This window comes from Pistacia vera, unplaced genomic scaffold (assembly GCF_008641045.1).
Source record: "Pistacia vera cultivar Batoury unplaced genomic scaffold, PisVer_v2 Contig426, whole genome shotgun sequence".
Taxonomy (NCBI): domain Eukaryota; kingdom Viridiplantae; phylum Streptophyta; class Magnoliopsida; order Sapindales; family Anacardiaceae; genus Pistacia; species Pistacia vera.
In genome coordinates this window covers 885,639-897,148 of record NW_022196253.1, presented here as the reverse complement: position 1 = coordinate 897,148, position 11,510 = coordinate 885,639, and the positions used below count along the sequence as shown (strand labels likewise).

Sequence of the window (11,510 nt, the reverse complement as noted above, 5' to 3'; positions counted from 1 at the left end):
ATCGTTTTAAAAAACTGTCAGAACCATTGAAAAATAGACTCCTAAACACAAGTTGGGTGTTTTAAAAACCCCTCAAAACCGCTACGACGGTTTACTCTTAAAACCGTTTGGATGATTTATTCTCATAATCACTACCATAAACTCCCAAACAAACCCTTAGTTTTTTGTCTTTCCCCTTTCTCCGTTTCTTTTTTAACTTCTTTTTCCCCTCTTTTCTCCCACAAGTGGGCTGTGAAGAATAATGATTCTAGTATCTTGACACCGTCATTAAATTAGTGGTAACATGTTGTTAGACTGTAATGCTGAGTTTTATGAAAATCTGTTAGTTCTTCTGTTCAAAACCGTTACGTTAATAGGCTGCGAAACGAGTGACCTGAATTAACTAAGTGCAAATTATAGAAGAATGACTTAGTAGTTATAATGTTTGTGATATGAACGTGCATTTGTCGGTTGAGGGGGAGTTGTCTCCGTTTGATTGGCACCGGTTACGTTGACGGCCATTCAAATGGTGTTTGGGGACGCGGTGGCGATTGCTATGATGGGCGCTAGGAATTTGAGCAAAGAAGAGTATGCAGCTAATCATCCGGCTGGAAGGATCGGAAAAAGCTTGATTTTTAAGGTCAGATTCGGATTAATTTGTGGATCTTTTATGAAGAATTGATATGTTATTGATTGAATTTGAATTTCCCATTGATTTTGTATGTAAGCAAACATTCTACATGAGAATCTATTCCAATTGAATGGACAACTATATCGAAGAATCTGTGAGTTATGACACATACCAAAAAAAATAGATTATGATCATGTGGATAGAGAAGTAAATAATTTATAATTACAATTCGTCTATTTCATGTGATAAAATGAACAATTACATTGAAAAATCTGTGGGTTATGATCATATACCAAGAAAAATAGATTATGACCATGCGGATAGAAAAACATATAATTTGTAATTACAATCCATCCATTTAATGTAATGAAATGATTCAAGATAATAAAAAAATTTATGATCAGTTTATACTTGAAAGATTATCCACCAATCTAATATTAGGAAGAAAGGTTTCATAAAAATTAGATATGCAGATACCATTTCATCTTATTGATCAAAGCATAAAACTTTATTGAAAGGTGAAATTTTCTATCCATTGTGTCCAATAATTGGCTACTTTTATGTGATTCGTTATCATGAATGTTGTTGGCTTAATCTGCAACTATAAATTTTAGTTTCCCTTCTAATTTCTAGAAACAAGTAAACCACGTTTTCCCATACAATTAATGGTTTAATAATGGGCTGGGGTGTTTCATCCCGCCTATCCAGATGTTCTTCAATATCTTCTTGACGTTCTTGCAACAAACTCCGGGAAGTTTTTGTGCTTTTCCGAGAATGTACTCCAGCTGTTTCTTGCACTACTTCATTTTGAACACATACTGCTACGACTATGACAAACATTTACAGATTTACTTTTACATGGTAAGCCTTAGACCATGGAGATACAGTTACTGGCAATCAACATCCTGTTCGTTTTTGGTAGATAATTTTAAAATAAATAAATAATTATATTCATAATTATTACAATACTTTTAGCAGTGTAAAAAGCACTTTCATTTACAATTTATATTTTAAAAAAATACTAAATTATTCAAGATATAATCATGCATTATGAAGGCCAAATCACAATTTCAGTTCACGGATAAATTTCTAACATAAATCAGTACTTGGACCAATTATTTAGCATATTAATGGACTCCATTTTGAACATTTTAATCTTTGGAACACAACTCTTTCCTCTTCACCATGAGATTTTGATCTCTGAAGTGTGCTCCTTAACTCTTCATAGTGAGGTTTTGATCTCTGGAAAACGCTTTTTGCTCCTTGATAAAGACATTTCGATCCCAGGGATACACCATTTGCTTCCCAGAGTATAACCTAAAAAACCGCAATAAATGGCTTTGTGCAATGCGTATGTGAAATTATACATTTTCAGAGCACAAGATAAAATGTGTTCTTCGGTTACAACATAAGAGGTAACCACTAAATTAATATACAGAGATGAAGAGGAAGCTACATTTGTGGTGCGCCGAGATTCTCATCTACCTTATTCTCTTGGCATCTCTTGAGAAGGTGGAGCTGCCCCCGCAGATGCAAAACCTGCCAAATCCATATTTGATGGTGACAAATCTAGGCAATGCACATTAAAATTTGAATTGGAATAGCTTCCAAAATAGACCATGGATGAACAAACATGTACTGCAATACGTCCAGAGTCAATATAAATCTGACACACCTAAAACTGAATATGCAGCAGGTTCAGACGCTCAAATTTCCCACCACCGTACCCCTTCTAATATAGTAAAGTCCTTGTAGCTCCAACAATGTTTTTACTTTCAAGAATATTATATGCCAAACAAAAGAATAAAAGCAGTCCAAGATAATGTAGTTACCTCTTCTTGGAGCAAAGTAGGAAGATTTTCTGTTGAAACAAGGTCATGAATTTCTTTCGAAAGCTTCTCATCCTTCATACCAGACCAGGTTTCTGTAGGCAAGGCAAGCAAGAGGACAGTTAAAATATCATTTCCAGCTGGGTACATCCCAATGCAATCACTTGGGCCACAGCCACAGTCTCCCATTTGGGATGAAGGAACCAGCACATCAACCCCTTGCTGACTGCTACCATCTACAACTGTTGCCGACACCACAGTAGTGGGATTATCACCATCTGTATTCAAGCATTTCACACAGGTTTCCCGGCAACAAAACCTTACTGAGGAACCAAACTTTCCAGCCAAAATTTCTGCCCCTTGGCAACACACACTAGCAGCAACATCAGGCAAATCATCTTTATGACCTAAAGATGGCATGTTTCTGCAACAAGAATTTACTGAAGATAAAAATGCCACAACGTGTTTAAAAAGACCAGTTTCTTGCACTTGCTTTAGCACCTCTTCCTGAAAGAAAATAAATTAGGCTTTTAAAACTTCAGAAGTATATTAATAAAACTGCATGATTAGTGTCTCACTTCAGCACCTTAACAGCAAGCCTCCCTTTCTCCTCCTGGCTTAGACTGTTATCACCGTCCTCTCGCCTCCGGACTTCTGCAACCCACTTGATAAACTCTCCAAAATTTGACGGAAGTGATTTGAAAACAAAAGAGAGAACATTCTCTATAACCTTAAAATCCTTTGACTTCACAAGATTAGGAACATCTTCCATTAAATACCTAGCAATACCAACCCAACTCTCATGCTTACAACTCTGTGAAAACCACCAAAGTAATGTATCTTAAATCAGCATAACAATGTAACAAGAAAATCTTCAGATACAGCATTGGATATTAGAATCAAGGTGAACAAGTGAAAGAAGTTCATTCAATCAATGAGAGCACCACCCTACAGACAAATGGTTCCAAGAAAGTAATTTTACCAAACTCAGTATCTCCAAGCAAAATTACTCAATTTCCCTATTCTGCAGAGCATCAATAATCATATTTTTCCAGGAAGGTTGACAGCTGATAAGATTTACATTTGTAGTGAGGTTTTACAAATAACTATCGAGTGTCTGTGAACTGTGATGATGTTCTCAGTCTATTTGGTTCCATGAGAAAAAGAAGCTGTATAAATTCTACTGATGGATTACACTTTCTATATAAAAAACTAGACGGCTTTAACTTTCTGTGCTTTTTATGTCTGAATTTTAATTCTGACAAACTGAGGAGCTTCAACAAAGAGTAACTCTCACCTTTTGAAAAAGATAGAAAAGACAAAAAAAAAAGTTTTGATCCAGCATACTGACCATGGAGATAAAACAAAACAAATACTGAAGCACAAGTTAGTGTATCGTGAGTGTGTGCACACGCAGCTGAAAATTTCAGTAATCATACCAGCGTATAGAGAAGTCCTGGCTCTCTATGAGGCCTTGATATAAGCATGAAACTGAGAAACATAAAATTTCATGAATCAACAAGAATCAAAATTAGAATGCAAACCTAGTGTTTATAAATCAGGTTTAACAAGAAAATACACATAAACCCTACACAAATTTCCAGAACAATAACTATGTTATACAAATGGAAGAAAACAGTATAATTGTAAATGTCTCAGATGCGAGTTTCTGCAAGCATAAGTAAAAATGCATATCGATAAAATTATCAAAACTTAAGAGCAAACTAAATACTCAAAAGGCACTCTCCTCTGGAGGTTGCCTAATCAGTTTCTTCGGGCTCATTTAATTGCATTTATTACTTCCCTGTAATTTAGGTATAATATAATAGGATAGTTCAATACAGAAGCATATGCAAGCACCTACCCTCTCTGTTGTCCAGTTGCTACATCAACACTATCCATGGCTTCCCAAAGAAGTGAAAGTGGAACCCAGTGTGGAGGATACTTAAAACGTGCAACATCTAAAATCAGTGCCATGTCCCTTCCAGCATGATAGCCACCAATAGGTGAAAAATGGCCTGTTCCTGTCTGCATAACATCGTTGAATAAATCAAAACAAGGAAAATGAATCCTATCAATTATAATGCCTAAAAAGCATGCTTACACAATTAAATCAACAGAAGAATAATCCAAAAACCATGAAAAGGAAAGATGTTGGAAAAATACCAAATTTCTTACATTGGGTACCACCAGCTAATAAAAATCAGGGAGAAAACAGGTAATCCAAGCTGATAATTACCTGTTTAAAAATCCCTCTATGGTATGACGAGATCACATGACAATTATCAGAAGAAGAGCATCTTATTAAATACTTTCGGAAGTCATCGATGGAGCTTTGATTTGTGCGGAAAGCTTCAACTTTTGCACCAGCACAGTGAGCCAAACAAACAAGCTTCCCAAATGAGATGCCTTTCTCCTTAACCTTTTCCAGAGGTTCGCAACAGTCTAACATAGATTCATCAAACCACCGCCACGGTCCTACATACATGGGAAATCAGGAACTCCTGAGCTACAGCCTCGAAGAAAACAGAAATGACACAGAAACTATAAAAAATCAACAACTCCCACACTCATCCACACCAAAAAGAAAAAATAAAGATAATAAAAACTCAGATATGATGGCTTCTAACTTCACCGCCACAAGTTTTAAGTAATTTATAAGCAACAAACTTTCCACTATATGCAAAAGAAGTTAAAATGTTACCCTTCCATTTTCTTCCTGGGTCAATGGCAAGGGCATTCAAGACCATGGAAAGGCTGGCCAATCCACAATATGCCGGTTCTGATTGAGTCTGAAAGTAAGAAATCAACCTATAAAAACCTTCCATTGTTCCACCTTGGATAGCCTCCAAGAAAAGTTGCTGCAATTCCAAAACATAAATGAAATTGATCAATCATCCAAATCATAACAATAACAAGAATCACCAAAAAGCAAAAAAAAAAAAAAAAAAAAATCACAATTACAGAATCCAAACATATGAAACAATTTTAACACTTAGTTTCTTGATATATATACAGCCAAACATTTCATGCAATTCAATACTGTACAGCTTAAAGTATATTAACAGAACAATACCCCAAAAAAAAAAAAAAAAAATTTCTCAAACTAAAAATAAGTACCTTTCCTTCTGAGGATGCGAAATCAATTGCGGGAGGAGAAGGAAGCAGTCGTCTATACAGACCGGCCATCGCCATTTTTGCAATTATTTTTTCCCAATTTTACTAGGATTCTTTGTAATGGAAAATGTAGGTTTGGTTGAAATTAAGCAAAATGTAAAAGCTTGATCAAAGTGTGAACTAGGATTCTAGTTTGACGAGAAGCAAACGTCAAACGAGAAACATAAGAAGAATTAAGATTAGCGCACGTTGCGGTTGTGACGCCCACCGCGTCAATTATAACACTAGAAAATGAATTGGCGTTTGGACGCCGGATTCCGCTCATGTCAAACTTTAGTTCAAGAGGGGCTGACTAGTAATTTTACTAACTGTTGGTTGTTGTGTGTGGGCTAGTCACTGATAGATGGGCTGGGCTCATAGTTTTAGAAGTGAGTTTTTTTCTTATTTTTTTAGTAGTGTTATTTAAGTCACGATAAAATTATTTTTAAACTCCATTATTAATATATATTCAAACTTTAAATTACCAAAAAGGATATTTGCAAGTAAATAAAATAAAATTTTTATTGTAGTTAAATCCCCTATCAAACTCGATTTTTAAACTTATAAATAACTAAAACTGTACAATCTATTATTCAGAAGATTTGCAATTTTCTAATGTTATTAAATCTGATATTTCCCTATTTCAAACCTGTTTCCTTTTTTAAAAATATATGAGATCAAATGCTTTTTTTTTTTCCCTATTAAGAAGCTAAGATTTGATTGTATCTTTTATACTATATTTGTTAACTAGAAGATATTGATATTCAGCTTGTTTACAGCCATTGTTGTTGAAGAGTTTCAAGCATACAAGTATCCAAAGCGATTTCTAATTTCCGTAATTTGATAAACATAAAAGCATTTTGATACGAACATTAACAAAAAAATCTTTTTCATGTTAATTTATATATTAACTGATATGAATATTCCATAGTTTAATTAAATTACAAAATTCACCTAATCAAATCTAACGACTTGAGTGAGTATTATATATATATATATATATTCGTCTAAAATTAAATACTTTTTTTTATTATTTTATTAACAAACTATGCCTTGACTTTTACAGTTTAATCTTTTTATTTTTGTTTACTTTATTGATTCCTCAACATTCTTTCTGGTTAGCTACACACTACTTCTTACACTACAAGTAGCAAGAAAACAAACGGTGAAAAGCCGAACAAAACCGAGGGCAAAGGGCAAATCAAAACAGTTAGTAATTCAGACAGAACCCGCTGTCAGAAATATTGGAATTCTATTAGACTGCCCTTTCATGGAAATGGAGTTGTATGTAATGTCGTTTCCCCAAACGATTTCGCCTGCTATATCTACGTGTCGGTCCCTCATCCCCCATTGCCACGTCGACATGTAATCCAACCCATATCACTCGCGCCTCGGCTCTTTCGTTCCATTTCTGTTAAACGTCGCTTTCACTGCAACTCTCTACACAATCAGATCTGACAGTAAGTCGGCGGCTGCGGCGTGTCATTGTCGGCTTCCGCGGCTATTTTTTTTCCGCAGGTTGTTGTCGGCTGTTCCTTGGAAGCCAAAACCAAGTGGAATTTTTTAGAATGTGTTAAACAGTTAAAGTTCAAAATGCATATAAAAAGGGCGCTGAAGTGATCATAGCCGTTGATCTAAGAATTATTATTAACGAGGTGTTATGTACTATGGTATCTGTGGTGATCTATAATTTTGTTCCGGCCCCGAAAGTTGTGTTCTTTTAACATGCGAATAGCGAAGCTGTACGGTCTACCGTTAAAAGTCCAAAATGACCCTGGTGGGTTGTTTTGTAAATGTTGGCTATTTAACGGAACTTTTGGAATAGCTTGTGATAATTTTTGTAACATTATTTTATACTCCTACTTAATATAATGAATTATCCTCTAAATTAAAGATATTTATTCACTTGCTACAATAATCTAGTTATTAAATAGTGCATGAAATAAAACGAAAGCTAGTAGATAAGGGTATGATATCAATGCATTAGCTGTGACAAGGTGCATTATTGTTGTTTCATTTCAACTTTCAATTCACATTAATCAGAAATAGAAGACTAATTATTGATATTGATAGCCATGGTGATATCGCATTATCCCTAATCTTCCATCCTTTTAACCAACAGTTAATTTCCCTCATCCTCAAAACGCCACAGACAAAGGTTATTTCCGTAAATCCACTAACACAAACAAATTCGCCATGACCCAACAACACCTCTTCTCTCTCTCAACCCTACAAAAACCATAACCATCCTCTCAACCCTACAAAAACCTTACAAAACTTGCCTTCTTACTTTTGTTTTTCATCTTACCAAAATGGCTGTGCCTGTTTCTCTCTTCTTCTTCACAACTCTCTTTTCCTGTTTCGTCATCTCCGACCAACAACCTCTTCTTGATTCCCTTGAGCAAGACGCTGTTTATCAAGTCCTTCACTCTGTCAACCCTACTATTCCTTGGCGTTCACTCTTTTCCGACGACCTTTGCTCGTCTCCCCCACACGGCGTCGTATGTGGGTACTTCATTGAAGCCACCAACCACACCGTTTCTCACCTTCAAACCGAGACGTTTCACATTATTGAGCTGAGTTTCGGGTATGTTTCCGATTACACGCCAAACCCGCCTTGTACTTCAAACTCTACTCTCAGTCCTCTTATTTTCACCTCCTTCAAGTACCTGCGCAAGCTCTTCTTCTATCAATGCTTCACCGAAACGCCTGTTTCGGTTCCTTATAATGTTCCTGAGAGTTTCGGATCAAGTCTTGAGGAGCTGGTGTTTATTGAGAACCCATCTTTGGTTGGTTCTCTGAGTGGCATTATCGCTAACTATACCAACCTCAGGAGGTTAGTTTTCTCAGGGAATGGTGTTTATGGTAACGTTCCAGATAAAGTTGGTGAGTTGGTTGGTCTTGAAGAGATTACTCTTTCGAGAAACAAACTAAGCGGTGGGTTTTCGTTTAGTTTGGCTAAGCTGAAGAAACTGAGAGTTCTTGATTTAAGCCAAAACTATTTTGACGGAAATGCCCCTGATGAGATGAGTAATCTCACTCAGTTGTTTAAGCTTGATTTTAGTAACAATAACTTTTCTGGTAAAATCCCAGAGAGTTTTGGTTCCTTGCAGAGTTTGGAGTTTCTTGATTTGAGTTTCAACCGTTTTGGTAACTTTGGGGTGCCTCTGTTCTTAGCTGAGATGCCCAGATTGAGTGAAGTGTATTTGAGTGGTAACTTGTTAGGAGGGCAGATCCCAGAAATATGGGAAAATCTCAGGGGTATTTTGGGGATAGGATTTTCTGGGATGAATCTTGTTGGGGAAATTCCAGCTTCAATGGGTTTGCACTTGAAGAACTTGTGTTACTTGGGGCTGGATAACAATAAGCTTCAAGGGAGTGTGCCTGAGGAGTTCGGTGTTTTGGAGTTTGCTGAAATCAATTTGGAGAACAATAATTTAAGTGGTAAAGTTCCTTTTTCTGCCAAGTTTAGCTTAAAAGTCGGGCTCAAATTGAAGTTAAATGGCAACCCAGATTTGTGTGTTGTTGAAGGTTTCAGCATTAACAAGAATGTTAGTGGCAGCTTGGGACAATTGAAGTTGTGTAAGGAGCCAGAGATTCCCAATGCAGTCCAATTCAATGGTGGTTCTTCTTCAGCGCTGATGGCATATTCTCGTGTGCTGTTGTTTCTTGTTTTTTGCTTGGTAATGCTAATGGTCATGGCTTAGGATTAAAGTGTCCAGAACAGTGATTTAAGTCTAACAAGAAGGACATGTTATACTGACTTTTATGAACACTTTCTTTTTTGGGGTGTCCGATGGGCGAAAATGTGTAATTATCAGGTTTTTGTTAGTGACAGGTGCATATAATGTACATGAAGTTTGCTTAATCTGGTTTCACTTTTGTGCACACTTGCTTTTTCCGGTGTAAATGCTAAAGCCTGTAGCTCATTTAGTTTGTTGCCATCTCTATTTATGCCTCGTTCTTCTGAATTTGTTTATTCTTACTGCAATATAATAGCCTACATATGCTGTATCGTTTGGGTTGTGAATTGTGATCGAGGCACAGCATTAATTTTTTAGACCAAAAAAGAAACATTACCTTGTGCAGGGCCAGGAATAAGTAATTGACAGACAAAGAAGATAACAAATGAAGTGCAATTGGCATTGATGTCAGATAAGCTGTAATGACCATTGTCAGGATTATTGACTGTCCATTTTCATCAGGGTATGCTGAGGTCGATCAATTTGCATGAATTATTAATAACAACTCCACAAGATAAAAACAGTAACTCACACTGCTAAGAAAACTTAAATTAATTCAACAATTGATATGTACTATTTGATTAATCAAACAAGGCTCAGTGATGTGTAAAAAGCTAAAAATGAGTGTTGTTTGGTTTCAGCTCTCAACTAAGCAAACGATTCTAGCTACAAGTGTAACAGTTAAAATTGCACCAATTTCTCAAGAAATCCCTATATATCCCTTGTCTTCCCCTCCCTCGGAAGAATTTAATCCTGAAGTTTGACAAAGATCGTCTGCTCTGGATACTGACCCACATTCAGAAATTGAATCCGACTTGGACCCGTTAGCTCTCCTTGATGATATTCTTGAAGATCTAGACGATCCCTCCATGGAGTCCCTGGATTTCTTCCTCCGAGATTTTTTGGGAATTTCAGGGCGTTTGGTGGGTGATTCAACCTCTTGGCTTTTGCTTGAATCATTGGATTTGATAATACTCAATCCCTTGCTTACACCTTTTGATGACTTTTTTGATTGCTTAGTCTTTTCTGGTTTCTCCCTCATGGGGGTCTCAGCTGAGGAACCTGTGGATGCGTGACGTCTTGATGCTTTCGGCATATCAGGCAAGTCTCGTGCTGGAGAACATCTTGCACTTTTGCTCGATTCTGCACAAATTAATGAACACAACAATCAAAATCCAGGGCAGAAAATACAAAAACAAATAAGAAAGTCTTGGAAAACAAAGCTAAAGTGATGTAATATCACACCTTCATTAGCCAATTTGATTGAGGAATCGTCCTTACCCTCTCCCCCAAGACTTAAAGGTGCCGATGAGAATCCGGGTGGTGCTTTCGAATCGTTCATCTGAACAAGTTATAGAACATGTATCTCTATCAGACTAGTGAAAATTATTAGACACAAAAGGTGTTTGATGTTGATGCGTTAATGGTGATTTAAAATTACCCAGCTTGGAGTATTTACCGATTGACCATCCCATCCTATATGGGCAACATGCTTTACGTCTGTGGGATAACCAATCTGCATTTCAGACTCTTTTTCATTTTCTGCAAATAAGAATGACCATCTCTGCATCAGTATCATTAATCAAAATTCATGATTAATTTTGTGCTTTACAATACCAAGAATTTTAATAGATACCAAATATATGAGAAATGTATCTTAGGCCTTTTAAGAGGCCCTTCATCTTATTGTTTGACATTTTCTGCTCTGAAATATTATTTGCTTTTATCAACTGCAAAGTTTCCCTGAAGTAGCTTTTGTTGGAGGTGCAATTAAGAGATCTGAAACAAATAAAACAAAAACAGTAAGTAATTCTTATTCTAAATAGCAATGAATATGAAATTAAAATTTTATTTATATTAGAGAAAACTTGCCGTGCAGGCTCAAATTCAGCAGCTCATGCAACGTAGAGTTTTAGATTGCACTTTCTTGGTAAGCCACGGCCACATGAATTAGATTCCAGTTCAAATAGTATATCTTTGTTTGTGTTTCAAGTTAGAAGATGAATAAGAAACGACAGGGAAAAACCGAAAAATGGTTCAAAAACAATGAACTGTTTTTGACACATTTGTGTATGTGGAGGTAGCAGTGATGAGAAAAGGGAAGAACAAACGAGGGAAATGCAGTTTAAAGCAAAAGTTTCGGTAAATCAATGGCCAAAGAGGCATGAATAA

General features: G+C 36.2%; 3 protein-coding genes across 4 annotated transcripts; 1 reads left to right on the top strand and 2 right to left on the bottom strand.

The window, feature by feature from the left end:
* Positions 1 to 1,578: 1,578 nt before the first annotated feature.
* On the bottom strand, positions 1,579 to 5,871 carry LOC116143112 (glutathione gamma-glutamylcysteinyltransferase 1-like). Of its 2 annotated transcripts, none has more exons than XM_031428521.1 (8): positions 5,560 to 5,871; positions 5,144 to 5,300; positions 4,679 to 4,917; positions 4,304 to 4,467; positions 3,879 to 3,930; positions 3,026 to 3,253; positions 2,443 to 2,946; positions 1,579 to 2,149 (listed from the first exon to the last, which is right to left on the bottom strand). In XM_031428521.1, the coding sequence occupies exons 1-8, from the start codon at positions 5,632 to 5,634 to the stop codon at positions 2,063 to 2,065; spliced, it is 1,506 nt and encodes a 501-aa protein (XP_031284381.1). In that variant the 5' UTR covers positions 5,635 to 5,871; the 3' UTR covers positions 1,579 to 2,062. The 2 variants fall into 2 exon arrangements, with proteins under 2 accessions (XP_031284381.1, XP_031284382.1); XM_031428522.1 differs by having other exon boundaries at positions 2,126 to 2,248.
* A 1,964-nt stretch (positions 5,872 to 7,835) lies between these two features.
* LOC116143113 (piriformospora indica-insensitive protein 2-like) lies at positions 7,836 to 9,567 on the top strand. Its single transcript, XM_031428524.1, has one exon. The coding sequence runs from the start codon at positions 7,908 to 7,910 to the stop codon at positions 9,300 to 9,302; it is 1,395 nt and encodes a 464-aa protein (XP_031284384.1). The 5' UTR covers positions 7,836 to 7,907; the 3' UTR covers positions 9,303 to 9,567.
* Positions 9,568 to 10,038: 471 nt separating this feature from the next.
* LOC116143147 (CRIB domain-containing protein RIC7-like) lies at positions 10,039 to 10,875 on the bottom strand. The gene is made up of 3 exons (XM_031428563.1): positions 10,780 to 10,875; positions 10,584 to 10,680; positions 10,039 to 10,481 (listed from the first exon to the last, which is right to left on the bottom strand). Exons 1-3 carry the CDS (start codon positions 10,858 to 10,860, stop codon positions 10,039 to 10,041), a joined length of 621 nt encoding a protein of 206 aa, XP_031284423.1. The 5' UTR covers positions 10,861 to 10,875.
* Between the last annotated feature and the right edge of the window lie 635 nt (positions 10,876 to 11,510).

Excerpts from the sequence above, each read along its gene's own strand:
- LOC116143112 (XM_031428521.1), bottom strand. The coding sequence starts at position 5,634 with ATGGCGATGGCCGGTCTGTATAGACGACTGCTTCCTTCTCCTCCCGCA. Across the intron at positions 4,918-5,143 it reads CCCAGGAAGAAAATGGAAGG|GACCGTGGCGGTGGTTTGAT; the intron begins GTAACATTTTAA and ends CCATGTATGTAG. Across the intron at positions 2,947-3,025 it reads AAGGGAGGCTTGCTGTTAAG|GAAGAGGTGCTAAAGCAAGT; the intron begins GTGCTGAAGTGA and ends ATTTTCTTTCAG.
- LOC116143113 (XM_031428524.1), top strand. The coding sequence starts at position 7,908 with ATGGCTGTGCCTGTTTCTCTCTTCTTCTTCACAACTCTCTTTTCCTGT.
- LOC116143147 (XM_031428563.1), bottom strand. The coding sequence starts at position 10,860 with ATGCAGATTGGTTATCCCACAGACGTAAAGCATGTTGCCCATATAGGA. Across the intron at positions 10,681-10,779 it reads CGGTAAATACTCCAAGCTGG|ATGAACGATTCGAAAGCACC; the intron begins GTAATTTTAAAT and ends TAACTTGTTCAG. Across the intron at positions 10,482-10,583 it reads AATCAAATTGGCTAATGAAG|AATCGAGCAAAAGTGCAAGA; the intron begins GTGTGATATTAC and ends TAATTTGTGCAG.